At 40.3% G+C, this 20,164-nt stretch overlaps 1 protein-coding gene across 8 annotated transcripts in view; it reads right to left on the bottom strand.

Annotated features, from left to right (window-relative positions):
• Nucleotides 1-20,164, bottom strand: part of ABLIM2 (actin binding LIM protein family member 2) — a 301,430-nt gene that overhangs the window by 120,892 nt on the left and 160,374 nt on the right. For all 8 annotated transcript variants that reach the window (XR_003566819.1, XM_027836365.1, XM_027836364.1 and 5 more), the window contains exons 5-6: nucleotides 15,207-15,333; nucleotides 11,380-11,473 (exon numbers count right to left, since the gene is read on the bottom strand). Coding sequence is in view for 7 of the 8 variants with exons in the window: in XM_027836365.1 (XP_027692166.1) it covers nucleotides 11,380-11,473; nucleotides 15,207-15,333 (221 nt within the window). In the remaining variant the exon portion in view is untranslated. The remainder of the gene's footprint in view (nucleotides 1-11,379; nucleotides 11,474-15,206; nucleotides 15,334-20,164) is intronic.

The following is a 20,164-nucleotide window of genomic DNA, read 5'->3' as shown; positions in this document are numbered from 1 at the left end:
TAAGACTATAAATTACAGATGAGTTGTTGGTTTACTTTACTGGAAGGACAGGCTTTTTCTACATGGATGAAATCACAGGTCAAGACCCAAAATAAAACCCCTGAATTAGCAATCTCAGGGAATTGTTGTGAGAAAAGCACTTTGCAAAGTTCTTTGAAATCTGAACAATTGTTGGTGTCGTTGTCTTTATAACAGTAGAGAAATGAACCATAAAGATGCCCTTCTAGACAGCAGCTCCCAGAAAGGACGACTTTTTAAAAGCCTGGACCCATGGCTTCATTTGTCTTCATTCTGCTGCAGTTAGCCCAGAACAGAAAAACTGGGGAGATGGTGAGGCACCAGAGAGAACAACAAGGTAAAAAGCTCACAAAAGATCTCTTAGTGTTTGCTTCTTAAAAGATCTAGTTTGTGGTTCCTAACAAGCAGCTGTCATCTTTAATAATATAGAACAAAGAGAAAAGAAAAGAGCAAATTCAGTCTTCTGGGAAGGTATAAGCATTCCTATTCTACCCTTAATGTGCAATACAGAAGTTAGGAGGTTGGGATACTGTTAATAACTACAGTCTTATAACCAGGAATTTCATCTACTAACGAATGATGGTCTCTTAGTGAGTGATTGATGATGACGATCATATAACATTGCTAGTAGCTACCATTTCTACAGTATTTCAAGTGGCTTCCTTATAACAATTCTATGGTGTAGGGAATTTAAGTATTATGTCCATTTTACAGAATGAGAAAACTGAGGCACAGAGAGGTAAAGTGATTGTTTATAGTCAAATAGCCAGTAATCCCAAAGCCAGTAAATCCCAAATCCCAAAGTCTTTTCATTACACCATCAGTCTTCGGATAGGAAGGAAGAGGGAAAGGTAAAAAGGAAGGAAAGAAAAAAACCAGTCATTTATCAAGGGCTTACTATGTGCCAGGGACTGTGTTAAGCACTTTATATATACTATCACATTTGATCTTCACAACAATCCTGGGGGGCAGGCATTATTATTACACTTATTTCTCAGTTGAAAAAAAACTGAGGCAAAGAGGTTAAGTAACTTGCCCAGGATCACACAGCTAGTAAGTATTGAGTCATATTTGAACTCAGGTCCTCCTAACGCTAAGCTCATTGCTCTATCTATCCACTGTACTCTGCTTCTTTTAAAGGTGTCTACAGTGATGACTTTGATAATATTCTTTCACTTAACATGTATTATTTGGCTACTGTGTATAGCTACTGTGCTAAGTGCTAACGGAGATACAAATACCGATATAGTATTTGGTACATAGTAGGCATTTCATTAAAAAAAAGTTCATTTGGTTAACAAAACACACTCCTTGTTCTCATGAAATGTACATGTAGAAATGATACACAGAGATGGATGAAATAACAATAACATATATTATATATTACAAAAATATTATAACATGTAACAGGATTAAAGCAGTACAGAGATCTGAGAGGGAAGAGTCCTATAAATCAGGGGCATCAAGAAAGGCATTACAGAATTGGTGCCATGTGAGATGAACTTTAAATGATGAGTAAGAATTTAGCAGACTGGCTGAATGTGAAGATTTGGCAGTTTGGAAAGTCCAGAGATTAAGGCTACTCTCCCTTGTAACTCTGGCTCTCTATTAGGAGGTAGCCCACCTTCTGGGAAGTAACTCTGCAGCTCTACCTGTTGAGAAGCAGCCTGGAAGAGTGAATAGAGAGCTTGCCTTGGAGTTGGGAAAATCTGGGTTCAAGTCCTGCCTGTGACATATCTTACTATGTGACCCTAGTCAAGTCATTTGACCTTGAGGCAGGCAGCTCTCCGTAAGTAGGCTGTAGAAAAATTGCCAGTCTGCATTGACAGAAGAAAACATCCACCCCCCCCCCAGCATTCCATTCACTGATGAAATCTCAGTTGCGTTAAAAAAAAAAATCAAAACCTCTATGTCTGAACCACCTAAAATTTTCTCATTCCTTCAATGTCCAGCTCTTGTGTTAATTCTTCTATGACACTTGCTTGTCCCACTAGCTAGCCGTGATCCTCTCCCATTCTCCATGGATCCCTCGTCTCTGTTGCATCTCTCTTATTGATTAATCATAGTCTAACCTGAAATATGTTTGTGGATCTTGCTTAATAAGTCATGGTGAAATTGAATTGTGTCATTGGGCACAGGGGCTATTTCATTTTTTAAAGTGTTTACCACAGTGCCTGGGACATAGTTGGTGCTTAATGAGCACTTGGTTCTTTCCTTCCCATTTCTTTGTTTCCCAAGTGCCTAGGCACTGTGCCTGGGATCCAGCTGGTGCTTGCTGAACTGAATGAAATATCTATTACATCCCTCCCTACTAGATTTTCAGCATCTTGAGGCTTTTTCTTTGTATCTCTAGTACTTAGGATCATGTGAATCAATAGGCCTTACATATAGTAAATGTTTAATAAGTTTATTGAATTAAATCAAATTGACCCACTCACTGTTCCTCATTCTACTTTACCTCTGATAGACTTTACCTTCTGCTTTCTCCCTTCATGCTTCTGTCCATACTCTTTGACCATATTTGGATGCCCACTGCCCTCTGCTCTGTCAATCTAATATTCTTTCTATCATGTAAGATCCAACTTATATCCCACCTTCTTCAAGCAACAAGAATTTCTGAAGCACCTAGTGTGTGTGTCAGACACTGGGTGAAGAGCTGAGAGGACAAATACAGAGTGCAAAAATCCCTACTCACAAGCAATGAGGAAGTCCCCAAAATGTATATATACATTCAACACAAATGTAGAGGGAACAAATACAGAAGTATACCAAGTGATTAAATATAAGGGAGTTTGGGAGGGAGGGAGCTGGCAGCTGAGGGGACCAGGAAAGGACTCATGTAGCAGATGGTGCTTGAGCTGTATCTTCAAGCAAGAGAGGGACTTTGAAGTCCCATGAAGCTCTCCGTCATTACACCTGTTCCTCTGACCTTCTATAGCACTATGTATACCACTTACTGTCTACACTAGCCTCTGGTCCATAATTAAAACTGATTATGCTATGGCTTTTTCATTGAACTTTCTACCAAAAACTTAATACCATTAAATAATTTTTCATGTTGATATAATTGGGTCAGTAGCTTCTACCTTCCAGGTCTCAGTTTACTTATCTGTAAAATAAGCAGGACTAAATGGTCTCTAAGACTCCTTCCGCTGGCAACCTAGCCAGCCGGGAAGTGGCTTGATACCTAATGGAAAGCAGGGTGTTATTTCATTTTCATTTTTTCCTAGTACTGTTGAATCAGTAATTTCAGAAGGACTTTAGTTCTTTTTTTTTTTAAGAAAAATTTTAAAAAGAAACTCAATAAGATAAAGGGATGAATTCACATCTTAGGCTGACCTTCCAGGTATATAAATAACATATCAATGTTGTAAGAGATTTTAAACAGAGTCTAGTCTAGGTCCCTCATTTCAGGGAAACAGATGCCTAAAGAGGAAGAAGTGACTTATCTAAGGTCACATAGTATTCTAGTTTGTGACTGAATCGTGTCCAGAACTGATATTTCCTGTTTCCCAGTATGAAATACTGGGGTCAATAGTGTGTGAAAGTATGTTGCTAGAGCAAGTTACTGGGAACTGGAGTCAGGAACACCTAGGTTCAAATCCCAACTCTGACTCTTACTAAGTATGTATTCCTGATCAAATTTCTTTACCTCTCAGAGATTCAGTTTCTGGAAAAATAAGAAGCATCATGTTATAGAAGACAGAGAGCCCACCTCAAAGGCAGGAGGAGCTAAATCCAAACCCCACCTCTGACACAGAATGGCTGCTCCCTTTACTTCTCTGTGCTCTTGAAGCGAAGGTGCCAACCTGCTTCATTGGTAGGAGTTTCCTCACTTGGGAGTTCCCTATGCCAATGAAATCACAGATCTACTCCCCATCCTCTTAAAGCCTCTAGTATTTGCTTCAAAACAATTACTTAGTTGAACTGAACCTTACTTGAAAAATGATGAAAAAGGATAAATAATAGAGAGACTGGTCATTACATAGATATCTTCACTCATACTTCATCATCCTGCCAAAGGTCAAAGATGATCCAACCATAAAGGCAGAATTGGTATGTATCTTGTGATCACGGTTCTGCTATGAGTGCTGCTGAGGCCCCTTTTCAACTAGATGTCACTAGGCAAGTCATTTTACTTCTGATTTTCAGTTTTCTCATCTACAAATGGTGATTATAATACATCCACTATCTATCTCCTCAAGTTGCTTTGAGGAAAGCGTCTTTAGGAGCTATATGATATGAGCATTTTTAAGCATTTGCTGTGCATGAACACTGTGCTATATAAATATGAGCTGTTACTTTATTTTAAAAGGTGAAACATCCTGTTTTCTTACTGAATTTCTTAGCAGAATTATGTCCCAGTTTGCCTCCCCTATTATTATAGTACTCTAACCTTGCTCAGAAGTATTTGGGGAGGGGTCAGTGGGTGTGTGCGCATACTATACCCCAGTAAAAAAAAAAAAAAAGATGAGTAACCTTAAAAATAATGGTCAGAGAGGGTATGGTCCAAACTGGTTTCTCCTTCTTTGATTCTATTGACAAGCTTTTACAAACACTTTTTGGCTGAATTGTGAAAACAAAATAGAAATATTACAGATTCAGTCTTCTAAAGAGTAAAGGAGGCAGGGGACAGAAAGCTTATAGAAATATTATGTGCATGTATATATATGTATGTGTATACACATACACACACACACACACACACACATATATATATATGTGTGTGTGTATTTCAATTGAATTTCAATGATCCATAAATTTTTTTGCATCTAGAAATAAATCAAAGTGATCACAGAACAATGTTCAAGGGATCCATGATCTTTTAAGGAATTCTGCGGATAGATGATTTCATGGAACCACAGAATCCCAGAGTGGGAAGGCAGATTACAGAACACAGAATAATGATGATGACAACAATACGAGACACAGAATATAAGAGCTGGTAGGGATCTTAGAACATAGAACCTGGAATGTCAGACATGGAAGAGAACTCCGAACCTAGAATATATAATGTCAGTGCTAGAACAGACCTTAGAATGTAGAATATGGAATTGTCAGAGATGGAAGAAATCTTAAAACTTATAACATGAAATGTCAGACCTAGAAGGCATATTAGAATATGAAATGGCACAGCTGGAAGAAACCTTCATAGTTCATATATTAACCTGCCTTAATATACAGTTGTTTTCCAAGGTTCCTCCTTCCCTAATGACCATGAATCACTTCACAGCATGATGGTTCTTATGTGTAAGTGCTTATGTGGATGCTTTTCCTGGGTTATGTGGCCACACTTTCAATGTAACCTGGCCACTCTGCACTATAACCCTATTGCTGACTGCTCAAATAAATCCAGAGCAGATCTGCAGAGCCTAATTTATATCAGGGTGTTATTTTATTTCCATTTTTTCCCTAGCATTGTTGAAATAGTCCTTTCAGACGGATCTCTGCCTGCAATGATTCCGACATCATTTATATTAGTTCAAGATGCACATCCATTTCAGCAATGTTTGACAAAGACAGAGACTTGCATCTAGCTTGATGATGTTGCTGTCGACCTCATAGAAATGCTGGGGGATAAACTCTGTAAATTCATTGCCACAATGGAAATGTGATCTGGAGAGGCAGTATAGTGCAATGGAATGGGCAATGGACTTGGAGTCATGAATTCAAATCCCTAATTCTGCTTCTTACTAACTATATGACCTTGGGCAAGTCACTTTACTCCTATGAGCCTCATTTATAAAAAGTGGGGATTGTGTGTTTATGCATATGTGGGGGGGGGTAAGTGATCCGGTCAGTCAAAAAGCATTTATTAAGCACCTTCTATGCACCAGGCATGAAAATAAACACAGGATATAAACAAGATGTATGTAGAATAAATTGGAGATAATCAAAGAAGGAAGGTGCTACTAACATTAAAGGGACTCAGGAAAGGTTTCTTGCAGAAGTAAGAAGTCTTTAACTTGAAGGAAGCTAGGGAAGCCAGGGAGTGAAGATGGAGAGAGTAAAATATTCTGTGGTGAAAAGAGCATCTTTATAAGTCTTAAAGCGTTAGAGAAATAGGAATGATTATTACATGATAAAATATTCAGGTAATGCATTTTAAGATATAATAGTATGCAATTAGTAGGGGAAATGAAAACTCGGGTGCCTAAATTCACATTTAATATCCTGAAACATTGCCTACAGCCCTCAGCCCTGATGTTTCTTCACCTAATCACAATTAGAGATCAGATGAGTAAACTAAGGCTCAGAAGGGAAGTGATTTGCCCAAATAGTAAGTGAAAGCAACAGGATTGAGAATCAACCCTCATCTTCCAATTCCAAATCCAGGGCTTTTCCTCTACCCAACATTTCCAGCACATGCTGACTGATGGTTGCTTCCTTTATATGGAAAAAAAAAAATAGGAGTTCTGACAAACTGAAAAGCAGCATCAGGTTCCATAACTGTTATGTCATTTAAAAAAATGACTGGTTCAGTGATAATTAGGGTTCAATTGTCAAAGGAGCACAGCTCAAGGTAGGGGTGGAATCCACAGGTACCCCTTCCCCCATCACAAACCCAAGGGCAAGCATAAAAGCAGGAATTAAGAAACTCTTAACTCCATCACATGCAAAGCAGCCCAGCTGCCAGCTACCCAAGCAGAAATAAGCCCACACCACCAGTTCTGGCAGAAATACAAAGGACCTTCCCCAAAAGATTTTTTTTTTAGTCACAACAATGCAGTGACCTCTGACAAGCCAGGCCATCTGTAGAGGCTTTTGGATGCTTCCTACCTTCAAAGGTAATGCTCCTGTTAGCTGTGTTAACTCTGAGGTTGTATTTCGATCCCTTTTCCCCAAAAGCAAGTTCCTTCCCCCCTCCTGGAAGGAGGGAGAGGAGAAAAACCTGGCGCTGCTAGCAGTCTGTAAGGGAAGATCAATTCTCAGCCTTGTGTCGTTTCGTTGTAGATCTCGCCACCCAAAGCCTGGCTGTGCTACCCCCAACACCTGCTCTTTAGAAAGGGGGGGAGTGCCAGCAGTCTCGTTCGGCAGCCACCTCTTTATTTACAGCAGCTCAGGTACAATGGGGGATGTCTGTTGTTAGCAGAGCAGCAGTATAATAGGTATTTCAGCATCAGAATATACCATTCTGCCCCACAGTAGGCTCAAAGTTGCTACACCCTGCTTGGAGGAATTAGTCTCGTCTTAATGCACAAGCTTCCAGCCCCAAAAGGAGAAGGGTGAAGGCAAAGAGGCTTCCAGAGTGAGCTGTGCACCTCCCTGAGCATCCTAGCAGCAGCAGCTTAAGGGCAAACAAAAGCACCAATCTTCACTGTAAAAGCTTTATCCTTCACAACATAGAAAAGAGTGGTTTTTTTCCCTTTCTTGCTTCTCAGTCAAGACAAGTCCCTTCCTCCCCCGCTAGGATTTAGCCAATTCACCTCATTGGCAGCGTGTGCTCTATAGCTCCAATTGTCTGAATTTCCAAGGATATTTAATGCATGCACAGTCCCCCATTCTCGAGGCAATGTCTATGAGTCAGCACAGTGTAGTGGAAAGATCTTAGAGACAGGAGACCTGGGCTCAAATCTCAGCCCTGGCACTTACTAGCTCTGCAGTCAGGGGCAGTGCACTTTCTCTATGAGCCTCAAATCCCCCCATTTGTATAATGTGAGTAAAAAAGACTTGGGCCTTTATTGCTTTATATGGCAAAATGTTTTGCATGATTTCACATGTATAATTGATAGCACATTTCTTGCCTTTACAATGGCTAAGGAAGAGGTGGGAGGGAGAGAGAGAAATCTGAACTCAATTTTTTAAAAATGAATACTAAAAATAAATAATAAATGGGGGAGGGAGGATAGTACCACTGCACACCATGTCCTGGCAGAATTACTGTGATAAAAGCACTTTTTAAGATGAAAAGCACCATTGAAATGGGAACTATTAGTATTAAAAGTGCTACCTTGAACATCCTATGTTGCTATGAAGAATTGGTCCCTTAATTTTAATATATGTCATACTAAAGAGTTTCTTGGGTGTGCTATAGTGGAAAAAAATGTGCTAGGTTTGGAGTCTCTGAAGACCTGGGTTTTTATCATGACTCTTCCACTCACTAGTGGTATGACATGGAACAAGACATTCCCTCACTGGGCCTCAGTTTCTTCATAACTAAAATGAAGAAGATGGACTAGATGGTCCTCGAGGGTCTCCAAACCCTGTGATTGTCTGTGTGGATATGGGGCTCTCACTGCATGAAATAGAAACAAATCTTGAACCATGAGCCATGAAGTGGAATTGGCGTGATCAGAGAATCACCTAGCTGGGCCAGAAAGGAAAGGAGAGAGAAAGGCTAGAAATCCGCATGGAAATGGACAGCAGGGAATGGGCCATCATAAAAGCACAGCTTTAATTAGCCCCTTCTGCTCCATAGATCCTCTGATTGGGCCAAATCAGATTACTTTGTCATACATTCTCAGTCTACTCTCCATACCTTTGTCCATTCTATACTATGGGCCCAGAATGGACCCTCCTTTGCCCATCTCCATCTGCTGGAGTTACATTCCTCTGTTCCTTAAAAACTCAGTCCCAGTGTACCACCTCCTTTCAGGAAGCCTTCCCTACGCCATCCCCCTTCCTCCTCTAACTGAAAGTTGTCCCTTCTTCCTCAGCTTTCTCATTGTATAGTGCTTGGGTCATGTCATGGATCATGGAGACCCATGTATCATTGTTCAATCAATCAATCAACCAATCAACATTTATTAAACATCTACTATGGACCAGACACTGGGCTAAAAGTTGGAGATCTCAAAAGAGGCCACAAAAAAAAGTCCCTGCCTACAAGGAGCTCAAAATCTATTTATGTAGATGAGTTACAAGTTACAAGCTACGTGAGTACATCACCTTTGCATGCCCATACATAAGCATAGTGCCTTGTACATGTATAGTTCAGCATTTTTATAGCTCTCTGATCTCATCAGTGTGGCTACTTCCTCTATCAAAGCAGACGGTAGGTTCCCCCATGTGTTTTCTTCTAGAATGATCCTTGTTTCCACCTTTCCATAAATATGACATAGACAATCTACCCAATGCACTGCAGGCTTCCTTCTGTTTCTTGTAGTATTTTGTAGAATGTTTAATTTTGGGCCATCCATTTGTTAGCTCTGACTTGTATCACATGACTCGCCCACCTACTTTTCTGGTAGGGCGCATTTTTGAGTCTGTCTTCTTGTAACATGGCTGGTGAGCATGCAAAGCACACTCCACTGATGCAACCCCTATGTGGTCTTTGAATCTTACACAGACATTCTGTGACTGGTTCTAGGTCTTGAGAAGAACCTTTTTAATTGGCTATAGAGCCAGAACTGGGGTGAACCAAGCCAAAGCTTGGTATGTCTCTTCCCAGGTTGGCTAGAATGAGGACAAAGTTCTTGTACTGAGAATGAGGACAATGTCCTAAGGCCTCTGGGAGGAGGAGAGGGCTTGGGTTCTCACTCACTCAGAGTTGGCATAAGGCTGAGAGAGCATGACCCTGCCCTGCTGTTGCTTCTGTCTCTCTGGTGTCTCTGTTTCAGATGAAGGAGTTTGGAGATGGCAATGACCTTATGAGCTTCAAAATGTAAAAAACATTTGGTGAGAGGAGAACAAGCTGGCTGGTAACAAGCAATTACCATCCTTGAAGGAGGTAGGACCACTGCCCTGTCACCTAAACTACCAGGAAAAGTGGCTTTTTATCATGAACTCCTTCCCCTCAAAAAAAGAATCATACTCTTAGACTGCAAATATCTGAAACAGATACATATGTGTATACATATATATATGTGTGTATATATATGTATGTATGTGTGTGTGTATATATATATATGTATGTATGTATGTATATATATGAAGATAGGCATAACCCTCCTGAAGATAGGGGAGTGAAGAAATGATTATTCAGTCATAGTTGTCTTCCTGTTCTCCACAAAAATGGGACTCACAGTCTCTCTGAGTTATGTGATGGGACATTCCATTTGTAATTCCACATGTAATCCACATTACAAGTAGAACACCCCAACTCCTATGTTGCATGATCTCTGTTACATGTCCCTTTCAGCTCTAATGCTTATGTTCCTAGGACCTGGGGTCCAAAGACCCTAGTCCCAGTTTCATTTTCACTACATATTAGCCAGATAGCATTGGGTGTCAACTCCTGATCAAAAAACTTGATAGAATATCTGTTCCACCTACCTCCTCCTGAATATAGGGAGGCTCAAAGACAATACAGATGAAAGGACTTTGTTATAGGTCTTTGTTAAGAAGTGCAACAGGAATGAAAGTTACTACTATTTTTGTAAGCAAAATGATAAATCAACCAAGGACTGGTGTTCTCTTTAATCTTTGGAATTGGTTTACATGTATATATTGGTATTTACAGATGAGTGGCCTTTTGGACAACACTGGATTTTGAATCATGAGGACTTGTGTTCAAAATCTCACCTCGGACACTTCTTAGCTATGGGACCCTGGACAAATCTTTGAGCCCTGAAAGGTTGTGTTGTGTAGTGGAAAGGGTGCTAGATCTAAAGTCAGAGGACTTGGGTTCAAATCCTACCTCTGACACTTCATACTTGGTATGACCTTAGACAAGTCTCTGGTCTCTGTACACCAGTTTCCTAATTTTTTTTTTTTTAAAGAAAGAGTTGAATTACATCAGAGAGGTCAAACATGCTACTAGCAAAACTCCCAAGTGCAGCTGGAACCACATTAAAATGGAATTGGGAAATATTTAACAAAATAAATAAAAGATATAACAGAACATAGATAATGTTGTTATGTGACCTAAGTCAACATGTGACCCACCAGGATCCTTATGTATGGTTTAGTGGCCCCATTTCTATTTGAGTTTGATACCACTGGTCTACATAAGCTCTGAGGTCTCTTCAGGCACTAAATTCATTATTTCTATGCCCTGCTAAGGTATAGATAGACTGCAAGCTCCATTGAAGGAAAGATTTCCTAGACCAGGAGTACCTCTCTGCTGACAAAATCACAGATCCTTCACCTATTCATATGTCCAGTGTGTGTATGAGAGTGTGTGTGTGTGTGTGTGTGTGTGTGTGCGTGTGAAGGAATAATACGTACACAAAAGTGTGTTCATGTGGTAAAATATGTTAACATGCATGTGCAGGAAGGGATGTATGTAAGCTGGTGATGTATGCTTACAAATGTGTGTATGGAAATGTGTGTGTATGCTGATATGTGTCATGCATAAATGTCGTATGTATACATTTCAGAAGGGATATGTGTGGTTAGGGTGTACAATTGTGTGCACATTGGTATGTTTTTGTGTTTGAGCAAGTGAGGGTGTACCTTTAAGTGGCTACTTTCACTTACCTCCAATACTCTGCCTGTAATGTATTTTCCACAGCTGTCACATCTAATGCCAAACTTAGTGTGATAGTCGGCTTCACAGTAGGGCACCCCATCCCTAAGAATGAAAATGAACAGCAATTAATGAGGTTCTCAATTTTCTTTATAAATCACTGAGAATGTTCAGCTTGTTTAAAGGCTAAAATACTGTAACCCCCAAAAATAAATACATGTCCAAACATGAGGAATGCTTGTTCACTACAGACTTGGGAAGATACACCCCCACACCTTCTTCCCCCTTCCTCCCCCCCACACCTCCCCCCATAAAAAAGCACTTGATCCTTGGACTGGACAAAGTTTGTGAGAAATGTTACAGTAAGAACGTGGACTCTCTTCCTGGGTTTCCTCTTCCAAAAAAATTTCGACAATAGAAAGTTGAGAAAGGAAGATACTACAACAAACAGGAGAATAAGGGTGATCTTTACACTAATAGAATTATGAATGAAAGATGGTTATGGGCATGTTTAATTGAAACTCCACTTATCAGTGAATTACTGATACCCCAGTTGTTTAATGCTTATGGGAAAAATGATGAATTATAAAAGCCAACATTTAGAATTGAACCAAGTCCCCAGCTGCCTCTCTCATAAAAGCAAAGAGCACAATGCCACAAAAAAAAATTTTGGGGGGGGGAATTAATAAAACATATAGAATGATTGCAATAATGATGGTTATGATGTTGATAAGTTTCTTCCTATCCTTTCATGAGCACAGTGTGGTCTATCAGATTCCTAGCACAATGGAAGTCAAGATAACTTGTCCACTTTCCCTATCCCATTATTATACTCTGCCGGGTCCTTAAAGTGCTCATGGAATTCATAGAATGTCAGATGGGACAGGACTTTGGAACATAGAATAGAGAATATTTGGCTGGATAGGACCATAGACCATTGAATATCAGAGCTAGAGGGCACCCAAAGATCAACTAGTTCCATGTGCTCTTTAAGAATGTCCTAGCAGTCTATCTTGCCTCCCCACTTGTGTTCCCACATACAGTTGTTGCTGTAATTTGGAGCAAGATGGTCCTGTGAGGCTCAGTCTCTACCTCTGGCTTAAAATCTGGCTGTAGCCTGGGGGAAGGGGAGAGAAGGAAGGAAGGAAAGAGAAGGAAGGAAGGAAGGAAGGAAGGAAGGAAGGAAGGAAGGAAGGAAGGATGTGAGATATGAAGGTACCCTAACCTGTCCTTGTATTCCAGTTGCAACTTTGCAACAGACCTTGGCAGATATCTTCCCTCATCCTACACAGTCTCATGTCTGTTACACTTAACTCTTTAACTGCTAAACATCATCGCAATTAAGATGAGAAAGAAATTTGGCCCCAGAGATTCAATGGTACTATTAGATACTCACTGGATCAGTATACCTGAGGCTGAGTCCGAGAGTTGTAAAAGGTAAGGTTTCCATGGAAACAGGAATCTGCCCTCATCTCAAACTTAACAGTTGTATTTTTGGAGAACTATGTGGGCTGGTAAGTAACATGATTGCAATGGGGGTGAGTTAACATCATAATGTGAACTTAAATTCCTGCATTTTCTGACTTGAGTTTTAATTTGCAAATAAACTGCTAAGCCAGCTCTAAGCTTTCAAAGTTTAGCACATTTCTGCTGTTAGTCATACTTTTCACTTAAGTCTAACAATGGAATTAACATTCAGGTTGGAAATACTGAAGAGTTACTGGAAATATCTCATATCATTTTGTCCAGAATTTGAACTTGTTTTGTTTTGTTTTTAAAGGAAAGTCAGTGAGTATAATTTGGTTAAAGTCCCTTTTAGGTTTAATGGTCTCTCCCTGTTCATCTCCAACTCCTGGCTTCCCCGGCTTTCTTCAAGTCCTAACTAAAATCCCACTTTCTACAGGAAGCCTTTCCAAATCCCCCTTAGTGCCTTCCCTCTGTTAATTATTTCCTATTTATTCTGTCCATAGCTTATTTGTCCCTACCTGTTTGCATGCTCTCTTCCCCATTAGAATGTGAGCCCCTCAAGGGCAGGGACTGTCTTTTGCCTTTCATTGTCTGCCAAATGCTTTTCACCATGCCTGGCCCATAGCAGGTACTCAATCTGTGTTTATTGGCTAACCGAATCCTGCATCTGTCACTGACTCTTGGATGACCTTGGGCAAATCATGCCTAGTCACTACATCTTAGTTTCCTCATGTGTAAAATAAATATTAGATTAGATGATATTCCAAATCCCTTCTAGCTCTCTTATTCAATGATCTTTAACTTGATCTTTCCTTCTGTCTTTTTTTCCCTTTCTCAATGAAAAGCTCTATTCCTATTTAAAAATCTAAGTCCATTTCAGCAGACTTCATTAAAAACTAATGAAATAACTGAATTCATTTTAGACCCCACGGGGCACCAAGAAACCCTAAGAATGTATAAAGAAAAGGAAAGAAAAGAAAAATAAAAATAAAAAATGCTTCGATTTATAGGAAGAAACATTTCATTGGGCATTTAAGAGCATTCAGCCTGCAGAAAGTTTATTGACTATTCTCATATTCATTTTGCTCTGAGACTATCATCCATCTCTAAACTTACTGAAGTCAGCAAGCCCACCCAGCACTCCAGGTTCCAATGCTTTCCTTTGGGCTACAAATCCGATTTCTAACAGTTTATGGAATGCTTTCCTTATGTCTCTGTGAGGTCAGGGATAATAATAAAAAAAAAACAACTTTTATTTATTTAGTATTTTTCTGTACACAAAGTCCTGTCCTCACAATAAGCCTGTGAGGTTCCTAGAACAAGTACTATTTCCATTATTTTACAAATGAGAAAACAGGCTCTGAGGTTGTGGCTTGCCTGAGGGCAATAGCTAAGAGTGGGAGCTACTATTTACATAGTGCTTTAGAATTTTTCAAGCACTTGCCATGGTGTGAGCTTATATTTATATATTGCATTAGAATTTTCTAAGAACTTGCCTCACCATAATCCTGTGAAACAGGGAGGGAAAGGGTTAGCAGTCTCATTTTACAGATGAGGAAACTGAGGCTGAGGGAGAACAAGTAATTTGTACAAAGTCACACAGCTACTTAAATGTCTGAAGCAGAATTCACAGTAAAGTCTTCCTGACTCCAAGAACAGCACTTTAGCCACTGAACTATGACCTTGGGTAAGTAATTTCCCCTTTTTCTAAGTTTCAGATTTCTCATTTATAAAACCCGAGTCCATTTTTTAAAGTCTTTTCAATTTTCACATGTGATGATCCTATGATCCCTTGAGTGCCCTCCCCCCCCCCCCCCCCCCCACTTTGTGCTTTGTCCAGGTCCTATGTTGCCTAGAATTCACTCTCTCTTCATGTTTACATATTACTCCATCAATTAGCATTTATTAAGGGTCTACTTATATTCTAGGCACTGAGGTAAGCCCTGGGGATACAGAGGCAAAAATCAAAAAAAATAAATAAAAACTAGTCAAACAAACAAAACCAAACAGGAGCTTACCCTCAAGGAGCTTACATTCTAATGGTAGAGACAACAATTAAAATCCTTCTCATCCACCTTCAATTCAGGTGACACTTTCTCTGTGGAAGTTGAGATCGTGCTTCTTTTATTGAAATTTCCCTAGATCCCTTTTCTTTGTTCCCTTCACTCTTACTTGGGTACAAACCTGTCACATCTTCCTGTACTCCCAACCACATATGATAGAATGCAAGTCTCTTGAGGGCAAAGACTGTGTTGCCTTTATCTTGGTAACCTACTGGCCAAGCACAGGACCTTCACATAGCAGGCACTTGACATATTTCCTGAAATGTTATTTGATTTTTGTGACTGTTTGAATGATGTCACCAACTTACTTGCTAATATACTCTGCATTCAGTTGCTTTCCACAAGTCTTGCATTTAAAACAGCCCAAATGCCAGTGTTTGTCCAGAGCCACGAGAGATTGGCCATTTTTGATTTCTGCTCCACAGCCTCCACAATCTGAAAACACAAATACGAAGACAGTTTCTTGTGACTATTCACCTTTGTCATCAAGTCCAGGAAAGGAAGAAACCTCCTGGACTTCACAGACTCAGAAAAGCAATGTGAAGAGGCCAGTGCCAATTGCCAGTTTACCATTAAAAGGAGAATAACTGAGATCTGCATGCAGAAAGACCACCCTGGCATCCAAAAAGAGGGAATTGCTTAATATCTAGAACCAGCAAACAGCCATCAAAGCACCAGTGGGAGATGAGGCAATTAAGTCAAAGGATCGAAGGGGAATTCAAAACAGGGTGTGCTCAAAAGGGCCCTATTAATTTGGTTTTTTATGGCCTGGGTACTATCCTGGCACCATTGCTATGGTGCTAGTATGCCTGGAACTCACTTGTGTCTCATCTTCACTTATTAACAAGCATGGAATAATGGAAAGAGAGGAAGATTTGGGAGCTAGGTGGCACTATAGTGCATAGAACGTAGAACCTGGAGTAAGGAAGACTCATCTTCCTGAGTTCAAATCCTACCTCTGACATTTATTAGCTATGTGACCCTGGGAAAGTCACTTAACCTTGTTTGCTTCAGTTTCCTCATCTGTAAAATGATCTGGAGAAGGAAATGCAAACCACTCCAGTATCTTTGCCCAGAAAACCCCAAATGGGATCATGAAGAGTCAGACAGGACTGAAACAATAAGTTTCAATAAGTAGGATTTGTAGTCATAAGGCCTGAGTTTTAATTCTGGCTCTACCACTTTCTACTTGTGGGACCTGAGACTTTGGGACCCCCGAGACTCTTTCAGGGACACCACGAGGTCAAAGTATTTGCATAATAATACTAAGATAATTTTAATTTCTAATATGGTAAATATCAATAACTACAATTCACATAAATAAAACTTCTGTGGGAGGGTCCTCAATGATTTTAAAGAGTGTGAAGGAATTCTGCGACCAAAAAGTTTGAGAACTGCTAAGTTTGATGATCCCTAAGTTCTCTTCCAGCTGTTATAATGTTATGATCCTATGTCTTCTTTCAAGGACCCCCTCCTCTTCCACTGTGCCTTGGATACAACCTGGAGCATTGAACGTGATTGATAAACACTTACTGAATGAATGGGAAGTCCCTCCACAAATGTATACATCACAAGCCCACCATGTCTTTGTAGGTTCTCTTCATGAGTTCCTGTGCCCACCCCATCCCCCTGGTCAATCCCTTGTGGCCAATCTTCTTTTGATGAATGGACTTCTTGGCTAGTTATCTTGGATTTTAACTTCCTATTTAACTAGTTCAGAGGCAGTGTGGCATAGCAGATAGATCACTGGCCCAGAGTCAGGAAGACCTGGGTTAAAATCCTAACTGAGACATTGAACGTACCACCCTGGGCAAGTCACTTAACCTCTCAGATAACTAAGCTGGAGAGCAATTATCAGTTTGTATTGATAACCAGAGTTTTCTACAGTAAGGAAATCATAGGTCTGAGTATGAAAAAATGATCTAGCCACAGAATCCTAGGATGTGGTGAGACCCATACTTGAAGCTCTTTTTGCCTGGTGGGACCTGTTGCAACCTGCACTCTACTAGGATAACCTCTGAGAATTCAAGGGCACCGTCAAGCCACAGAGAGGCACTCTCAAGAGAACCTGACAGAAGGAATCCCCTTATGTCAACATATTAGGCTAAACTCCACAACCTGGGAAACCTAAGCATCATTCCTATGAGCTGAACATGAAGGGATTCTTAACAGCGATGATGAACAAAAAAAGGATAAGATAAAAATATGAGCAGTTGGCATAGAAACAGCAACAATGATTTGAATAAGTTACCCAGAACTCATCTGAGTGCTGTGCCTCTTGCTGTGGACAATTACTGAAAAAGCTTAGAGGGAGATGAAAGGAGGGATGAGTGGAAGGTAAAGAGCTGAGGCTTCTGCTAGGTGGCAAAGGGGGCAGAGTGGACAGAAACTGCCTCTGCACATCCGCCAAGGTACATGCCATAGTTTTCACATGTAGAAAGCCACAAGAAACAAAACCGAAGAAAATAGTGAGCAACAAAACCTATGACCTTAGATATCCATGAGCAAATGCTCAAAATGAACTAGAAATCCTAACTCAAGGAGGCAAATTTGGACATTGGTAGTATCACAGACACTTGGGGCGATGAAACCTATGACTGGGATATGGCTCTGGAAGGGTATAGGGCTGATTCAGAAACAACTGGATGGCCTAAAGGAGAGAGTAGGAGGAGGTAACCTCAGGGAAGGAAATGCAGGAACTGGGGAAAGAAAGGTACAGGATACATGGGTGAAGATTTTTAACTACTTTGTAGATGTGCATTTGTATTTGTTCATTTTAATTTATGCTGTATATGTATGTATGTATATGTGTATGTACATATGTATATATTTATCTTTCCCATTATTCTTGGCAAAGATACTTGAGTGGTTTACCATTTCCTTCTCTAGTTCATTTTACAGATGAGGAACTGAGGCAAATGGGGTTAAGTGACTTGCCCAAGACCACACAGTTAGTAAGTGTCTGAGGCCAGGTTTGAACTCAGGAGTGGGGAGGGGGTCGTCCTGAATCCAGGCCCATATATTTAATCCACTGTGCCACCTAGCTGCCCAGAAACTGAAGTAGAGAAAGATTAAGTGATTTGCCCAGAGCAATTAAATGAAAGGGCTGGGCTTTAAACCCAGGTCTTTCTAACTACAAGTCCAGCACTCTAACCATTACGACACACTGCCTCAAAGTAAAAAAAAAAAAATGCTGCATGTCTTGAGTCATTTCTCCTCAAAATATCTGTTTGCTATTGGAAAGATGTGGCTGCAGAATGTTATCCATGTCCCAGCTGGTCTTTAATTTCCCCCAATTAGAATCCAAGGTCATTAATCTGAATTTTCTGGCTTTTATCAATTAAAGTATTTACCGAGGAGCCACTATACGTCCTTGCTATTCTTGCCCCTTAAACATAACCAGATTGATATAGATGGGTTTGATCAATAATGAGAGGGGTTCCCTGAGCATTCCATTTTCTTTGTGAAAAGGAATTTATAGCAATTGGGAAAGTCCAACTTCCAAAGGGATGGCAGTGTTCCCTGAGGAAAGAATTAGCAGAGATGAAAAACAGCAGCAAAAGGACAGATGTGGAATTGGCACATCCCACCAGGCCAGATTTTCCTCATATGTTCATGTACAACTCCCACGACTGCTGGTTATTTCCTCATCTGGGTTCATTCTTCACTTACAATAGCAGTCATTATTTTATTCCTTTCTAATTACATTCCCCAGTTCCTTTAATTTAGGATCCTTAAGAGCTGCACAGATCTCTTTTGGGCAGAATGTGGCCTCTGGATGATCAGAGAATCAACATAGAATCTTGAAGTGGAAAGAAACATCAGCAGCCATGTAGTACAACCCACGCCTAAACAACGATGATGATGATAGAATTCACATTTCTATAGTGTTTTCTGGTTAATAGAGTATTTTCCTCAAGTCAACCTTATGAGGTATTAATTTGTACATATTCCTTATCAGGAAACTGAGGCTCAGTGAGGTTAAATACTTTCATCATGGTCACACAGCTAGTAAAAGTTACTGAGAGCTGGGGTTTGAACCAAAACCTCAAGACTCCAAATCTAGAGGTCTTTTGGTTATTTCATGGTGCTATCATTTCAGAAGCATAAATGGCCTCTAAACCATCCATGCAAGTAGGGGTCAAATTTGAACACTTCTATTGACAAAGAACTTAATACTTAACCCCAGCAGCCTATTCAGTCGAATTGCTAAGAAGTTCGTCCTCATGTCAGGACAAAATCTGCCTCCCTGCAACTACCACCCACAGCTGCTACTTTTGCCTTCTGGAGTCAAATAAAACAAGTCTATACTCTTTTCTTTTTTTTTAATTTTTAATAATGGTTCCATCTGGAGATCCTGAGCCAACAGTGATGGGCAGAGACTGCACAGACTCAGAGAGAAGAATCAAATTGACCTCCATTATTTTTGGCAAAACTTGTTTGTTTCAAATATTATTACTTTAGTAATGATTCTAAAATGAGCCAGGATGAATAATGAAGCCACCCATATCTTAGTTCATATCACGTGATTATGTGCCCCCACACTGTGTAAAGTATCTGGGGGATACAAATAGGTACACGCCATAGTTCCTAGCACCCACACCCAACCCCAGAGCTTATAACCTAGTTCAGAAGAAGAGTCAGATTTACATAAAAGGAGGCCAACAATAACAGACAGTATCCTCTATCAGTGTCAAATGAGGAAATCTAATAAATGATCCCCAGCAGCTCTGCACCTTACTGTCTTAGACAATTATCTGGGACATGAAGAGGTTAAATGTCTTATCGGGCTCAACCGGTCAGTATGTGGTAAAGGGAAGACTCGAACCCATTACACTGGCATTAAAGAAGACACAACACTCTCTGTTTTGCCCCCTCGTAGTGAGAATTTCTAGGCTTTTGCTTACCACTCTCACCTAAAACTTCCCACATGTGTTGTCCACCTCCCCCCAAAGTAGAATGTTAGGTCCTGGAGAGTATGAACTGTCTTGCCTTTCTATTTGTATGCCAAGTGGTTAGCAAGGTGCTTGAGAAGTAGATTATAAGCACATACTCCCTCCCTCCCTCTCCTTCTTCCCTCCCTTCCTTCCCTCCTTCCTCCCTCCCTTCCTTCCTCTCCTCCCTTCCTTCCTTCCTTTCTTCCTTCCTTCCTTCCTTCCCTCCTTCCTCCTTCCCTTCCTTCCTTCCCTAAACAAGCTAGCAGAGGGCCATGGGATTCAGAACTGGAGGGGCCTTAAAGGCTATCCTAGTGCCAGGCTTTCTTAAA

This window comes from Vombatus ursinus, unplaced genomic scaffold (genome assembly GCF_900497805.2).
Source record: "Vombatus ursinus unplaced genomic scaffold, bare-nosed wombat genome assembly UNPS02014818.1, whole genome shotgun sequence".
Taxonomy (NCBI): domain Eukaryota; kingdom Metazoa; phylum Chordata; class Mammalia; order Diprotodontia; family Vombatidae; genus Vombatus; species Vombatus ursinus.
This window is presented reverse-complemented; position numbering and strand designations above follow the sequence as displayed.